We start from the raw sequence: 16,885 nt of genomic DNA, 5'->3' as shown, positions 1-16,885 counted from the left end.
ACTCCTTCTCACAGATGCTACCTTATAGAGTTTATCTTAGAATGAAATCAGTCAAAAGTGAGGAAAATACCAAATGCATACTCAGACTTTCAATGTAACATTTTAAAATAAACCTGAAGAGCTGGAAGCAACCTCCAACAAGGTAAGTAATTGAAAAATGTTCTTTTTTACCTACATGGATCCACACATGGTCTAAAATAATGATTTTTAGGGGCCTTTAAGCAGTTGGGGATGGGCTTGTTAAATCATTGCTAGGTGAAAATCAGAATATAAATTATACAGAGTTATCATTTCAACTATTCAATAAATATTTATTCATATGCAAAAAGGACTAATCAGGCACACAAATAATATTATAGTGTACTATGAGTGTGGCTTTGAAATTCACTTGATGGGGAAAGATAGAATAATGGGAGGGATTAGGAAGAGAGGAAAGAAAATCAGTCTTTAGGCAGTGAGTAGAGTGGAAACTGTTGCCAGGGAGACCGGTTACTAGGATCCTGAAATAGCTTAAATGAGGGTTGATGAAATTCTAAACCAAGGCAAAGGCTGAGGGGGTAAATGAAAAGGAAATATTGAGGTTACTATTTTTTAAAAGAAAAAAAAAATATCAGAAAGGAGAAAGGATTCTTTTCCTTTCAAAAAAAAAAAAAAAATGTTGCATGTGTCTTCTACTAAAATATGTTTAAAACATAGTATTGCTTGTTGGTTACTTATTAATAAGTGCCAGGCAATTAACTTTTGTCCTTTTTTTTATGTTGTTTTACGTGGTTGTTTCTATCAGTATCTTGATTTTGAAGAGGAGATGACTAAGATGGGGAAGATTTTCTAATATCACATTGCCTGTGAATGGGATCCCTAGAATTCCTACCACATATCAACCCAAACTTAGATGCTGAACTCCATTCCTAGTGCCTGAACAATGGGTGGAAGGATATACAGACCTGGACAAATACTGAAACTCACTCTTTTTCTCTCTGAATCTCTTTCTTTCTTCTTTTCTGTAATTGAATTTCTAGAATCTTTCACCTCCTTCAAGCTGCTTATTTTGGAGATTGGGTTCTGCAGCACTTCTCTCTCTCTCTGTGGAAGGTGAACAGCTCACAGGCATTCAAAATGAAGGCTTCTGAGTTGCCTCCCAGTTAAAGTGAAAAAGAGAATGGAGGCCAGGTTTTCACCCTTCAAATATTTGTTGGGGATGGGTGAGGAGAGCTGAGAAGTGGGAGGAGGTAGTGTGTGTGTGTGTGTGTGTGTGTGTGTGTGTGTGTGTGTGTGTGTCCTCAATCATGCCTGACTCTTTGTGACCCCACGGACTGTAACCCACCAGGCTCCTCTGTCCATGGGGTTCTCCAGACAAGAATACTGGAGAGGGATGCCATATTTTTCTTCATGGGCTCTTCCAACCAGGGGATTGAACTCACGTCTTAGTGTCCTCTGCATTGGCAGGCAGATTCTTTACCATTGAGCCCCCGGGATGTGTGAGGAGAGTTTAGACGTGGGAGGAGTTAGTAGTGGATCTAAAAGAATAGGTAGAATTGGGTCTCATTTCTGCAGGCAAGGAAGAAGCATAGATTCCTGGGAATTCTGCAGTCTATACATGGGTAGAAGTTGGCAGGAGGGAGACTGACCTAGGAGAGTATGCTACAAGACCAGTAAGAGAAGAACACAGGAAGCAGGAGCTGCATTGCAGTGATGAGCAGTTAGTGAAAGAAAGACAGAAAGAGACAATGCAACCCACACAAGAGGCGTTGCGAAGATTATTAGATGAGAATTCTCTTGGAATCAGAGTCATGGGGTCATAAAAATGTTCTGTTTTCTTTCCCATTGATAAACTATTCAGTTCAGTTCAGTCGCTCAGGCGTGTCTGACTCTTTGAGACCCCATGGACTGCAGCACGCCAGGCCTCCCCGTCCATCACCAACTCCCAGAGTTCACTCAAACTCATGTCCATTGAGTCCGTGATGCCATCCAACCATCTCATCCTCTGTCATCCCCTTCTCCTCCCGCTTTCAACCTTTCCCATAGCTTTGACTAGATGGACATTTGCTGGCAAAGTAATGTCTCTGCTTTTTAATATGCTGTCTAGGTTGGTCATAACTTTTCTTCCAGGGAGTAAGCATCTTTAAATTTCATGCAGTCACAATCTGCAGTGATTTTGGAGCCCCACCCACTCACCCCCCAAAAAAGTCTATCACTGTTTCCCTACCTATTTGCCATGAAGTTATGGGACCAGATGCCATGATCTTAGTTTTCTGAATGTTGAGTTTTAAGCCAGTTTTTTCACTCTACTCTTTCACTTTCATCAGGAGGCTCTTTAGTTCTCTTCACTTTCTGCCATAAGGGTGGTGTCATCTGTATATCTGAAATTACTGATATTTCTCCCAGCAATCTTGATTCCAGCTTGTGCTTCATCCAGCCTAGCATTTCTCATGATGTACTTTGTATATAAGTTAAGTAAGCAGGGTGACAATATACAGCCTTGACATACTCCTTTCACTATTTATTTCCCAATACTATTTAGAGTTATAAATAAATAAAAGCATGTACTATTTGTATAAAGATGAACTGAAACCCAGTGAGCTGATTTGCTCCATTGTGTGGGCTTTCTCACACAATGACAAACTCAACAGCACTATTTTGGTCTCCACCAAGATGACACCACCCTTATGGTGGAAAGTGAAGAGGAACTAAAGAGCCCCTTGATGAAAGTGAAAGAGGAGAGTGAAAAAGCTGGCTTGAAACTCAACATTATAAAAACTAAGATCATGGCATCCGGGTCCATTATTTCATGACAAATAGATGAAGAAACAATGGAAACAGTGACAGACTTTTTCTTGGGTTCCAAAATCACTGCAGATGGTGCCTGAAGCCATGAAATTAAAAGATGCTTGGAAGAGAAAGATCCTTGGAAGAAAAGCTATAACCAACCTAGACAGCTTACTAAAAATCGGGAACGTTACTTTGCCAAAAAAGGTCCATCTAGTCAAAGCTATGGTTTTTCTAGTAGTCATGTATGGATGTGAGAGTTGTACTATAAAGAAAGCTGAGCACTGAAGTATTGATGCTTTTGTGCTGTGGTGTTGGAGAAGACTCTTGAGAGTCCCTTGGACTGTAAGGAGATCCTACCAGTCAATCCTAAAGGAAACCAGTCCTGAATATTTATTGAAAGCATTGATGCGGAAGCTGAAACTCCAATACTTTGGATGCCTGATGCAAAAAACTGACTCATATGAAAAGACTCTGATGCTGGGGAAGATTGAAGTCAGGAGGAGAAGGGGGCGACAGAGGATGAGATGTTTGGATGGCATCGCCGACTCAATTAACATGAGTTTGAGCAAGCTCTGGGAGTTGGTGATGGACAGGGAGGCCTGGTGTGCTGCAGTCAATGGGGTTACAGAATCAGACTCAACTGAATGACTGACTGAACTGAACTGATCTTGGTCTCTAGATGCACCCAGGACCTCACCTCTTTCCTACAACTGATCATCTTGTCACTGCTTCCGCTGCAGGTGTTTGTTCTTGAATCTTTTGAGTATATGTGACATTAACAGGGCCCTTTCCTCTGGCACTCGTGTGACACTAACCAGGGTCCTTTCCTATGGTAATGACCTTTAAGGTTGGCATACTGTTCAAAGTGTACATAACTGCCTGAACTCTATATCCAAGCTGACAATGCAGCCAGTGTGTGTGTGTGTGTGTGTGTTAGTCACTTAGTTGTGTCTGACTCTGCAACCCTATGAACTGTAGCTAGTCAGGCTCCTCTGTCCATGGGATCCTCCAGGCAAGAACACTGGAGTGGGTTGCCATTTCCTTCTCCAGGAGATTTTCCCAACCCAGGGATTGAACCCAAGTCTTCTGCATTGAAGAAGTCACCATCTGAGGCACCAGGGAACCCCAATGTAGCCTAGAAAAGGGCAATTATATATGAAGCAGTAGAATAGATTACAAAAGGCTGACAATTTATAAATAATGTAATATGTAAGAAATAGATCTATTTTTGGAGATCATGTTATTATAGGTTTTCCCCTTATTTTCTGTTGACAATGTATTTTCGGTAATACTAATTGGATATCATCAAGACATAAGGTGAAAATATATTTTCCCTGTTCAGTTATTGTGATTTAAAAAAAAAAAAGAAATAGTGATAAAATTAACAGGCAAAATTTTTAAATGAGGGAAAATTGATCCCACAAATGTTCAACATGTGGTTACCATCTCAACCCTATCAATAAGCAAAAGAGAAACAAAGGGAAGAAGCACCCTTTTTAAAAGTAATACAGAGAGACAAAGATAATTCAGAGAGATTTTATACGTTATCAGATTGTCAGCCTCACTAGTTGTAAAATACACTTATTTAGAAATATGTGACAAATGTAATATAATATTTTTTATATATCAATTCCATTTCTGGGAATACATACATTAATCATTCTAAAATAAGAATGTATATTTGTGGCAATTAATGGTAGAAAAATTTCAGAAAAATCCTTAATAGTTATTCATAAGAAATGTTTTAAATAAATGATGCCTAGTTAACAGTGCATGAGATATTAATATGGAGATACACTTTCAGTATTAAAAGTGGTATGAGATATATAAATATATTACCTCACTATTTTCTCAGTATACACATGTGAAGTACTGTGAGAAGCATACAAACTAAATTATGATTATAAAGGGACTTTCCTGATAGCTCAGTTGGTAAAGAATCTGCTTGCAATGCAGGAGACCCTGGTTCAATTCCTGGGTTGGGAAGATCCCCTGGAGAAGGGAAAGGCTAACCACTCCAGTATTCTGGCCTGGAGAATTCCATAGACTGTACAGTCCATGGACTCAAAAAGAGTCAGATATGACTGAGCAACTTCCATTCATTCATTCATGGTTATAAAAAGAGAAATGGATTTAGTGGAGTATATTCTATGTATATACATCTGTGTTGTCTTAATTGTATCTACTTTAAATTAATACCTTTAATTTCATAAATGTAATTCAGTATTTTTCATTGAATAAAGAAAAATAAACACATAAAATGAGAAAACACAGAAACAATTCACAACCAAAATATAAACAATAAATATAAGAAAAATGTTTGACCTTCCAGGGAATTAAACAAATTCAGCATCTCAAAGTGACAACCATTTCCACATATACAACAATCAAGATTTTTTTAATGTACTGAAAAGTTGATAAGACAACATATATTTTGCATCTCTGAGAATCAGTTAGGCAAACCTTAGAAATTACATTAAAAATCCCATACCTTCTTTTCCTGAGAAATTTCACATTCCGGAATCAGTATGACAAAAAAAAATGAGTTTAGACAACAATTTTTAAAAAGAATGTTTATCAATGTGTTTCTTACCACTTTAAAAAATTAACAATGAGTCAATAAATAGTATATCATAAAATAATGTTAAGTGATGCTTTCATAAAATGTTTTGAGTCACTAAAGTCTAGCAATCTAGACAGCATCAGAATGTGGTGTATTAAACAAGACATAAGAGTGGACAACACCTGTTAGAATTACACAGAGTAGGCAAGTAGAAAGAGTCAACTTCATTATTGTTACTTTAAGGTTTTCAGGTGGGATCAAGATTCTTTTCTAATAGAAACAACTTACTCAAGAATCCCTTGCTCTATGATTCAGAAAGATGGGTTTACCTGTGTCCCTTCCATTCACATAAACCTTAAACTAGACACTAGTATTACATACAAAATAAGACATTTCAGAGAAATCATAGAAAATAAATGGCATTTGGAAACCTCAGTTCAGAAATAGGAGAAAGATTCAACTACTGCCCACTGATAGCATTATTTCAGAACTAAAGAGTTTAAAGTAAAATCATATATAACTACTATTTGTCCATAAAATTACTGTATTTATATGAAAAAGGCAAACAAAAAGCAAGCTAACTGTTCCCCAAACAAAGTTACCTCGGAGGTCTTCATTCATCATTTGGTTTCTGAGTGTAAGTAATACACAGGAGGCTAGTGGTAAGTTACATGAGATAGTGGAATTTCCAGATTTTATTTGATTAATTCTGACCTAAAGTCCATAAAATGACTTACATTCAGCAGAACCAAATGTAGAAAAGATTGTTGAAAAATCCAGTTTCTCTGAATAAAAACATGTCGTGAGAGGGATCAGTACTGATGAGGGAATGGTACAATTCTTTGATTGGCTTTTGATTCATGTCAATGTATGACAAAACCCACTGCAATGTTGTGAAATAATTAGCCTCTAATTAGCAACTAATAAAAAAAATTTAAAAAATCTTAAAAAAATAAAATAAAATACACTGTGATCTAAAGCCCCTCGATTTGCATTCCAGCTGGAAAATAAACCCAAATTAAGAACAATAGGGCATTTGCCTTTTCAGAAACCTTCAAGGATTTTCAAGAATCAAAAATGACAGTAAATTTATTAACATTGCTTCTTAATTTTGACAAAAATAGTGAGATAGAAGTAGATAAAACATAGGTTTTTCTGTGGGGTTTCAGCTTATAAATGAACTGAAAGTGTTTAACTGATAAACAAAAAAAGCAAACATTTTGTTTCTCAAGCTGCAAATCCGTGTGCAGAAACTACTCAGGAAACATCATCTGAAAATATTAGAATTAAAAGAGTATAAAACCTAGCATGGAATGAAAATAATCCTACCACAATTCATGGAGCATTGGGCAGAATGCATGGAAAGTTATTCTTCAGTTGTCAGGGACAATTAGATCTAGACTGGGTGTGCTGATCTGATCAACCCTAACAAACCCTTAAAAATCTAATAAATAAGTAAAATTAAGTAGAGCCAATCCCTGACTTCTGATGATTAGACATAAAATGTTTTGACTTTATAATGGTGCAAAAGCAACATACACTGAGTAGAAAAAATACTTTGAATTTTGAATGATCTTTTCCTGGGTTAGCAATATGTGGTACAGTATTTGTTCATGGTGTTGGGCAGTCACGTGCTTACAAAGGTAAATAATTGATACACTCACCACCACTCTGTGTACCCACGCAACCATTCTGTTTTTCATTTTAAGTATGGTTTTAGTAAATCATATGAGATTTTTAAAACTTTATTATAAAATATGTTTTGTGTGATTTTTGTCCAACTGAAAGACTGATGCTGAAGCTGAAACTCCAATACTTTGGCCACTGCATGCGAAGAGTTGACTCATTGGAAAAGACCCTGATGCTGGGAGGGATTGGTGGCAGGAGGAGAAGGGGACGACAGGATGAGATGGCTGGATGGCATCACTGACTCGATGGACATGAGTTTGAGTAAACTCCAGGAGTTGGTGATGGACAGGGAGGCCTGGGTTGATGCGATTCATGGGGTCACACAGAGTCGGACAAGACTGAAACGACTTAGTAGCAGCAGCAGCAGTACCATTTTCCTAGCTTCAACATGTTTTTTCTCAGTATACAGCATTTATCTTTCTTTTTCTGACTTACTTTACTCTGAATGACAGACTCTAGGTACATCCATGTCTCTAGAGAAAAGCCCTATTAATTCCTTTTAGTGGCTGAGTAATATTCCATTGTATACATGTACCATACATTCCATCTCTCTTTGGACTTTTAGTTTGTTTCCATGTCCTGTATACTGTAAATAGTGCTGCGATGAATATTGGGGTACATGTGCCTTTTGAATTATGATATTCTCAGGATGCATGCCCAGGAGAACCAGACATGGAACTGCATGTGGAACAACAGACTGGTTCCAAGTTGGGAAAGGAGTATGTCAAGGCTGTATAATGTCACCCTGCTTATTTAACTTATAGATAGAGTACATCATGCAAAATGCCGGGCTGGATGAAGCACAAGCTGGAATCAAGTTTGCTGGGAGAAATACCAGTAACCTCAGAAATGCAGATGACACCACCCTTATGTCAGAAAGTGAAGAGGAACTCTTGATAACATAAAAGAGGAGAGTGAAAATGTTTACTTAAAACTCAACATTCAAAAAATTAAGATCGCTCTTCGCCAGCCTGCGGTCTGTGACGGCCCTGCCTCAGCCCCAGGCACCGGCGCTGCAGGCCGGCAGCTGGGAGTCCTGCGCCCCTCGGATGGCCGCGAGACTCGGAAATCTTTCTAGGAACAGTGAGAAAGACAGAAGAACCCCTTGGGCTGCCAAGCACTGCTGCCACCATGCCCAAGAGAAAGGCAAAAGGAGATGCTAAAGGTGACAAAGGGAAAGTGAAGGATGAGCCACAGAAGAGATCAGCACGGTTGTCTGCTAAACCTGCCCTTCCAAAACCAGAGCCCAGGCCAAAAAAGGACCCTGCAAAGAAGGGAGAGAAGCTGGCCAAAGGGAGAAAGGGGAAAGCAGAAGTCGGCAAGGATGGGAACAACCCTGCGAAAAACCGAGATGCCTCTACAGTCCAGTCACAGAAAGCAGAAGGCACTGGGGATGCCAAATGAGGTGTACATTTTTGATAGCTCTGTACTTCTAATGACTCTACTGTTTGAAATACTATTTTTAAATCAACTTTTATAAAAATGTAGATTTTTTTTAAGTTATGTTGTTAGCACATGAGATACTTCGTTGTTGTCTTTTGTGGAAAGGGCAAATAACCACTAGTAGAATGTTTCAGAAGCTGGATTGAAATGGGGGGAAATAGAAGTATTTGAAGATTATTCTTGGTTCCCGGGAGAGATTCTCCGACATTCACAGATATCAGCCACTATGGCTCAGAAGCCTTACTGTGTGGAGAAAAATTACTTCATGTCTTCTTTCTTGATGTCATCAGCACATTCTTGACTTCCTGAAACCAGGAGTCATGATACGGCCTTGACACCCCTAGAATCAGCTGCATCAGGTAACAATACTCAGGCTTTCTGGTGATGACATCAAGATGGTGTTGCTCAGAAGAACCAGGATTTCTGTTTGTAGTTTGTGAATCATCTCATTTATAATCCTGGAGTTTTTAGTTTCTTTCCTCCATGTCAGAGTTGACCTGTGAAAATCCTTAAATGCCTCATGTGAAATAATCATCCTTTTTGAAAATTTTTCCTGTTTATTGTAACAACAGACTTTGTTGATTGTTTGGAGAGGGGAGTTTGAAAGATGTAAGATGTTATGGAATGTCACCCATGTCCTGCTGGAAATAACTATTTTTGAAAAGTCTCTTATAAAGCTGGATACAAGTTAGACTCGTGGTAGGGGAGTGATCATTTCCTACTCAAAAGTCATAAAGCTACTCTTTACTGCCTTTAAAAAGGTTTATAGTTTGCTTTTCACATTGTCTTTAGTCCTCTCTGAACTGATTTTTACAAAAACATGAGATAGTAATTCAGTATTTTTTTTTCCATATGGTAAGTGGTTGTTCCAACACCATTTTCTGAAAAGTTCATCCTTTCCCCAATGATCTATAACACTGACTGTTTTCATGAATCAACTTTCTTTGTGTGGAGGGGTGGGGGAGTCTGTTGATGGTTTCTGTTCTGACTCACTGGTCAAGTTGTCTAACCTTGTGGCAGTACCATACAATCCTGAGTACTACCACTTTAGAAAAAGGTCTTGATATCTCAGGACAATTCCACCTCCACCTTCAACATCAACAAACTTTTCTTCCTTGGAGTATCTTGGCTATTCTTAGCCAATTACTTTTCTATACAACTTCTAGAATTAGATTGACAAGTTCCAAATCAAACAGATGAAAAGTTGAAATTTTTATTGTATTTGTATTGAATTTATAGATTCAGTATAATATTGAGTCTTCCAATTCATGAACATGGTATAATTCTCCATTTATTTAGGCTTTTAAAATATCTCTCAATAAAGTTTTATAATTTTCTCCAAAAAAAAAAAAAAAAAAAAAAAACACACACACACACACAAAAACTAAGATCATGGTATCTGGTCCCTTCACTTCATGGCAAATAGATGGGGAACAATGGAAACAGTGACAGACTTTATTTTCTTGGGCTCCAAAACCACTGTAGATGGTGACTTCAGCCATCAAATTAAAGGACACTTGCTCCTTTAGAAGAAGGACACTTCTTCTAAAGAAAAGCTATGATCAATCTAGACAGCATATTAAAAAGCAAAGACATTACTTAGCTAGCAAAGGTCCATTTAGTCAAAGCTATGGCTTTTCCAGTAGTCATGTATGTATGTGAGAGTTGGATCATAAAGAAAGCTGAGTGACAAAAAATTGATGCTTTTGAATTGTGGTGTTGGAGAAGACTACTGAGAGTCCCTTGGACAGCAAGGAGATCAAACCAGTTAATCCTAAAGGAAATCAGTCCTGAATATTCTTTGGAAGGAATGATACTGAAGCTCCAATACTTTGGCCACCTGGTGCAAAGAACTGACCCGTTGGAAAAGACCCTGATGCTAGGAAAGATTGAAGGCAGGAGGAGAAGGAGATGGCAGAGGATAAGATGGTTGGATAGCATCACTGACTCAATGGACATGAGTTTGAGCAAGCTCTGGGAATTGGTGATGGACAGAGATGCTTGGGGTGCTGCAGTCCATGGGGTCACAAAGAGTTGGACATGACTGAGTGACTGAAGTGAACTGAACTGTTGCCCAGGAGTAGGATTGCTGGGTCATATGGTAGTTTTTAAGGAACCTCCATACTCTTCTCCACAGTGGCTGTATCAATTTACATTCCCATCAACAGTGCAAGAGGGTTCCTTTTCCTCTTCACCCTCTCCAGCATTAATTGTTTGCAGTTTCTTTGATGATAGCCATTTCTGACTGGTGTGTGGAGTTACATCATTATTGTTTTGATTTGCACTCCTCAAACACTTAATGATGTTCAGCATTTTTCCGTGTGCCTCCTGGCAATTGGTATGTCTTCTTTAGAGAGATGTCTGTTTAGTTTTGTTCACCTATTTGTTGAGTGGATTTCTTGTTTGTTTGTTTGTTTTAAACATTGAGCTCCATGAGCTGTTTGTATATTTTGGAGATTAATGCTTTGTTTTATGCTTAATTGACAAATATTTTCTCCCATCCTGAGCATTGTCTTGTTTATGGCTTCTTTTGGTGTGGAAAAGCTTTTAAGTTTAATTAGGTTCCATTTGTTTATTTTTTATTTTTATTTTCATTACTCTAGGAGGTGGTTCAAAAAAAAAAAAAAAAAGATCTTGCTGTGGTTTATGTCAAAAAGTGTTTTCCTTAGGTTTTCCTCTAAGAGTTTTATAATGTTCAGCCTAATGTTAGGTCTGGTATGCTGCAGTCCATAGGGTCGCAAAGAGTCGGACATGAATGAGAGACTGAACTGGATCTTAGGTCTTTAATCCATTTTGAGTTTATTTTTGTGTATGATGTTAGGTAGTGTTTTAATTTCAGCCTTTTACATGTAGCTGCACAGATTTGTCAGCACTACTTATTGACGAGGTTATCTTTTCTCTGTTATACATTCTTGCTTCCTTTGTCATAGATTAGGTGACCATAGGTGTATGAATTCATCTCTGGGCTTTCTTATATTTTGCCATTGCTGTATATTTCTGTTTTTGTACCAGTACCATACTACTTGATTACTGTAGATTTCTAGTATAGTTTGAAGTTTGGGAAACTGATTCCTCCAGCTGCTTTTCTTTCTATGATTACTTTAGCAGTTCAGGATCCTTTGTGTTTCCACACAAACTGCAAAAATTTTGTGCTAATTCAGTGAAGAATGGCTTATTCATCTGATAAGAGTTTCATTGACTCTGTAGATTGCTTTAGGTAGTATGCTCATTTTCACAATATTGATACTTCCAGTCCAAAAACATGGTTTATTTCTCCATCTGTTTGTATCAAATCTTTGATTTTGTTCATCAGTGTTTTATAGTTTCCTAAGTACAGGTTTTGTGACTCCTTAGGTATTTTTATTCCTAGGTATTTTAATCTTTTATGTTCAATAGTAAATGAGATTGTTTCTTTAATTTCTCTTTCTGTTTTTTTATTGTTAGTGTATAAGAATGCAAGAGATTTCTATGTATCAGTTTTGTATCCTGCAATTTTACCAAATTCACTGGTTAGCTCCAATAATTTTCTGGGGGCATCTTTTAGGATTTTCTATGTGTAGTGTACTGTCATCTCTGAAGAGTGACAGTTTTGCCTTTTCTTTTCCAATTTGATTCCTTTTTATTTTATTTTTTTCTTCTCTGAGGGCTTTGAATAGGCCTTCCAAAAATATGTTGAATAAGAGTGGTGAGAGTGGACATCCTTGTCTTTTCCTGATCTTAGGAATAAGACTCATCTCACACGCTAGTAAAGTAATGCTCAAAATTCTCCAAGCCAGGCTTCAGCAATACGTGAACCATGAACTTCCAAATGTTCAAGCTGGTTTTAGAAAAGGCAGGGGAACCAGAGATCAAATTGCCAACATCTGCTGGATCATCAAAAAAGTAAGAGAGTTCCAGAATAACATCTATTTCTGCTTTGTTGACTACGCCAAAGCCTTCGGCTGTGTGGGTCACAATAAACTGTGGAAAATTCTGAAAGAGATGGGAATACCAGACCACCTGTCCTGCCTCTTGAAAAACCTGTATGCAGGTCAAGAAGCAACAGTTAGAACTGGACATGGACCAACAGACTGGTTCCAAATAGGAAAAGGAGTACGTCAAGGCTGTATATTGTCACTCTGCTTATTTAACTTATATGCAGAGTACATCATGAGAAATGCTGGGCTGGAAGAAGCACAAGCTGGAATCAAGATTGCTGGCAGAAATATCAATAACCTCAGATATGCAGATGACACCACCCTTATGGCAGAAAGTGAGGAGGAACTAAAAAAGGCTCTTGATGAAAGTGAAAGAGGAGAGTGAAAAAGTTGGCTTAAAGCTCAACGTTCAGAAAGCTAAGATCATGGCATCTGGTCCCATCACTTCACGGGAAATAGATGGGGAGACAGTGGAAATAGTGTCAGACTTTATTTTTTTGGGCTCCAAAATCACTGCAGATAGTGACTGTAGCCATGAAATTAAAAGACGCTTACTCCTTGGCAGGAAAGTGATGACCAACCTAGATAGCATATTAAAAAGCAGAGACATTACTTGGCCAACAAAGGTCCATCTGGTCAAGGCTATGGTTTTTCCAGTAGTCATGTATGGATGTGAGAATTGGACTGCGAAGAAAGCTGAGCACCGAAGAATTGATGCTTTTGAACTGTGGTGTTGAAGAAGACTCTTGAGATTCCCTTGGACTGCAAGGAGATCCAACCAGCCCATCTAAAGGAGATCAGTCCTGGGTGTTCATTTGGAGGACTGATGCTGAAGCTGAAACTACAATACTTTGGCCAACTCATGCGAAGAGTTGACTCATTGGAAAAGACCCTGATGCTGGGAGGGATTGTGCGCAGGAGGAGAAGGGGACGACAGAGGATGAGATGGCTGGATGGCATCACCAACTCTATGGGCATGAGTTTGAGTAAGCTCTGGGAGTTGGTGATGGACAGGGAGGCCTGGCGTGCTGTGATTCATGGGGTTGCAAAGAGTTGGACACGACTGAGCAACTAAACTGAACTGTACTGATGTATATGTTTCCATGCTACTCTCTCTATTCGTCCTAACTCCTCCTTCCTTCCACCCGAGGTTCATAAGGAAATGCTTTCTGGTGGGAGAGGTTTTTTTTTTTTTTTTTAAATCATAAATGAGTTTTGAAGTTTGCCAAAACATTTTGGATAATCATATGCTTTTTTAAATGTAGTTTTAAAATAGATTTTAAAATTAGGCTTTAAAATAAATCTATGTTTATTTTTAATTGAAGCATAATTTCTTTACAGTATTATGTTGGTTTCTTCCATATATCAACATGAGTCAGCCATAGGTATGCATATGTTCCCTCCCTCTTTTTTTTTTTTTTTTTTCCATGTGTCCAGGGCATGAACCAGGCATGGGCACAGAGCAAAAGCCAAGCTGGGATAAACAAGGAGTTGTTTTGTCCCTCATTGATATGAGACAGCCGCCACCAACCAGGTGCCATTCTACCCAGGTCAGGGACAGTGTTCCCTCCCTCTTGAAGCTCCCTCCCACTTCCCACTATATTCCCACCCCTCTTGGTTGTCACAGAGCCCTGGTTTGAGTTCCCTGAGTGATACAGAAAATTCTCCCTAGCTACCTATTTACGCAATGTAGTGTATATATTTCCATGCTACTTTCTCAATTCATCCCACCCCCTCATTCCTCCCACCCTCTTGTGCCCATAAATTTATTCTCTATGTCTGCATCTCTATTGCTTCTTGAAAATAGGTTCATCAGTACCATCATTATAGATTTCATACATATGCATTAATATATGTTATTTGCTTTTCCCTTTCTGACTTACTTCACTTTGTATAATAGACTGTAGGTTCATCCACCTCACCAACAGACTCAAATGTGTTCCTTTACATGACCAATATTCCACTGTATATATGTACACAACTTTCCTAGTAGCTCAGTTGGTAAAGAGTCTGCCTGCAATGCAGGAGATCCTAGTTCAATTCCTGGGTTGGAAGATCCTCTAGAAAAGGGATAGTCTCCACACTCCAGTATTCTTGGACTTCCCTGGTGGCTCAGCTGGTTAAGAATCCACCTGCAATGCGACACACCTGGATTTGATCCCTGGGATGGGAAGATCCCCTGGAGAAGGGAACTGCTACCCACCTCAGTATTCTGGCCTGGAGATTTCCATGGACTGTATAGTCCATGGGGTCACAAAGAGTCAGACACAACCAGGCAACTTTCACTTTCACCACAACTTCTTCTTCCATTCACCTGTTCTTGGTCATCTTGCTTACTTCCATGTCCAAGCTATTGTAAATATTGCTGCAATTAACACTGGGGTACATGTTTCTTTATTAATTATGGCTTGCTCAGGGTATATGCCCAGTAGTGAGATTGTTGGGTCATATGGTAGTTTTATTCCTAGTATTTTAAGGAATATCCATATTGTCCTCCACAGTGGCTGTATTAATTTACATTCTCACTAAGAGTAAAAGAGGGTTCCCTTTTCTCCACATCCTCTCCAGGCATGTATTATATTTAGATTTTTTGATGGTGGCCATTCTGACTGGTGTGAGGTAATATCTCTTTGCAGTTTTGATTCATATTTCTCTAATAATGAGTGATACTGAGCATCTTTTCTTGTGTTTATTAACCATCGGTATATCTTCTTTGGAGAAATGTCTGTTTAGGCCTTTTGCCAACTTTTTGATTGGGTTGTTTGTTTTTCTAGTATTAGTACATATACACATGGAATATTACTCAGGCATTTAAAAAGAATGCATTTGAATCCGTTCTAATGAGGTGGATAAAACTGGAGCCTATTATACAGAGTGAAATAAGTCAGGAAAAAAAACACCAATACAGTATACTAACACATATATGTGAAATTTAGAAAGACAACTTATATGCGATAACCCTATATGTGAGACAGCAAAAGAGACACAGATGTATAGAACAGTCTTTTGGACTCTGTGGGAGAAGGTGAGGGTGGGATGATTTGAGAGAATAGCATTGAAACATGTATATTATCATATGTGAAACAGGTCGCCGGTCCAGGTTTGATGCATGAGACAGGGTGCTCAGGTCTGTTGCACTGGGATGACCCAGAGGGATGGGATGGGGAGGGAGGTAGGAGGGGGGTTCGGGATAGAGAACACCTGTACACTCATGGCTGATTCATGTAAATGTATGGCAAAAAAACACTACAATATTGTAAAGTAATTAGCCTCCAATTAAAATAAATAAATTGTAAACAATGAGCTACTTATATATTTGGAAATTAATCCTTTGTCAATTGTTTCAGTTGCTATTATTTTCTCCCATTCTGAGGGTTGTCTTTTCATCTGTTTATAGTTTCCTTTGCTGTGCAAAATCTTTTAAGTTTAATTAGACCCCATTTGTTTATTTTTGTTTTTATTTTCATTACTCTAGGAGGTGGGCTTCCCTTGTGGCTCAGCTGGTAAAGAATCTGCCTGAAATGCAGGAGACTTGGGTTCAATCCCTGGTTTGGGAAGATCCCTTGGAGAAGGGAAAGACTACCCACTCCAGTATTCTGGCCTGGAGAATTCCATGGAATCCATAGAGTCACAAAGAGTAAGACATAATTGAGTGAATTTCACTTTCACTCTAGGAGGTGGGTCACAGAGCATTTTGCTGTGATTTATACCATAGAATGTTTTGTCTATGTTTTCCTCTAAGAGTTTTATAGTTTCTGGCCTTACATGTAGGTCTTTAATAAATTTTGAGTTTGTTTTTGTATATGGCATTAGAAAGATTTCTAATTTCATTCTTTTATACATAGCTGTCCACTTTCCCCATCACTGCTTATTGAAGAGACTCTCTTTGCCCATTGTATATTCTTGCTTCCTGTGTCAAAGATAAGGTGTCCACATGTGTGTGGGTTTATCTGTGAGCATTCTTTCTTGTTCTATTTGGTCTGTATCTGTTTTTTTTTTTTTTTTTTCCAGTACCATATGTTCTTGAAGACTGTAGGTTTCTAGGATCATATGGTTTTTATTTTTTAATTTGTTAATATGATATATCAAACTTACTTATTTGTCTATATCAAAGAATCTTTGCACTCCTGGGTGAAATCCCACTCAATGATGATGTATGATCCTTTCTTAAAAATTAATTTATTTTAATTGGAGGATAATTACTTTACAATATTGTGGTGGTTTTTGCCATACATTGACAGGAATCAGCCATGAATACACATGCGTTCCCCTATCCTGAGCCCTTCTCCCATGTCTCTCCTCATCCCATCCCTCTGGGTTGTTCCAGAGCACCAGCTTTTAGTGCCCTGCTTCATGAAATGAATTTGCACTGGTCATCTATTTTACATATGGTAATATACATGTTTAAATGCTATTCTCTCAAATCACCCCAAACTTGCCTTCTCCTACATAGTCCAAAAGTCTGTTCTTTACATTTGTGTCTGTTTTGCTGCATTGCATATAG

At 38.3% G+C, this 16,885-nt stretch overlaps 1 protein-coding gene and 1 non-coding gene across 2 annotated transcripts; one reads left to right on the top strand and one right to left on the bottom strand.

The window, feature by feature from the left end:
* The first annotated feature begins 8,080 nt into the window (after positions 1–8,080).
* LOC133068328 (high mobility group nucleosome-binding domain-containing protein 4-like) lies at positions 8,081–8,662 on the top strand. Its single transcript, XM_061159583.1, has one exon. It carries the CDS (start codon positions 8,153–8,155, stop codon positions 8,423–8,425), a length of 273 nt encoding a protein of 90 aa, XP_061015566.1. The 5' UTR covers positions 8,081–8,152; the 3' UTR covers positions 8,426–8,662.
* Positions 8,663–13,806: 5,144 nt separating this feature from the next.
* Positions 13,807–13,941, bottom strand: LOC133068730 (small nucleolar RNA SNORA48). Its single transcript, XR_009695682.1, has one exon. It is a non-coding gene; the product is annotated as a small nucleolar RNA SNORA48 (small nucleolar RNA).
* Positions 13,942–16,885: the final 2,944 nt, after the last annotated feature.

The sequence above is a fragment of the Dama dama genome, chromosome 13, assembly GCF_033118175.1.
Source record: "Dama dama isolate Ldn47 chromosome 13, ASM3311817v1, whole genome shotgun sequence".
Taxonomy (NCBI): domain Eukaryota; kingdom Metazoa; phylum Chordata; class Mammalia; order Artiodactyla; family Cervidae; genus Dama; species Dama dama.
Note: the sequence above shows the minus strand (reverse complement) of the source record. Positions and strands in the feature narration are given on the sequence as shown.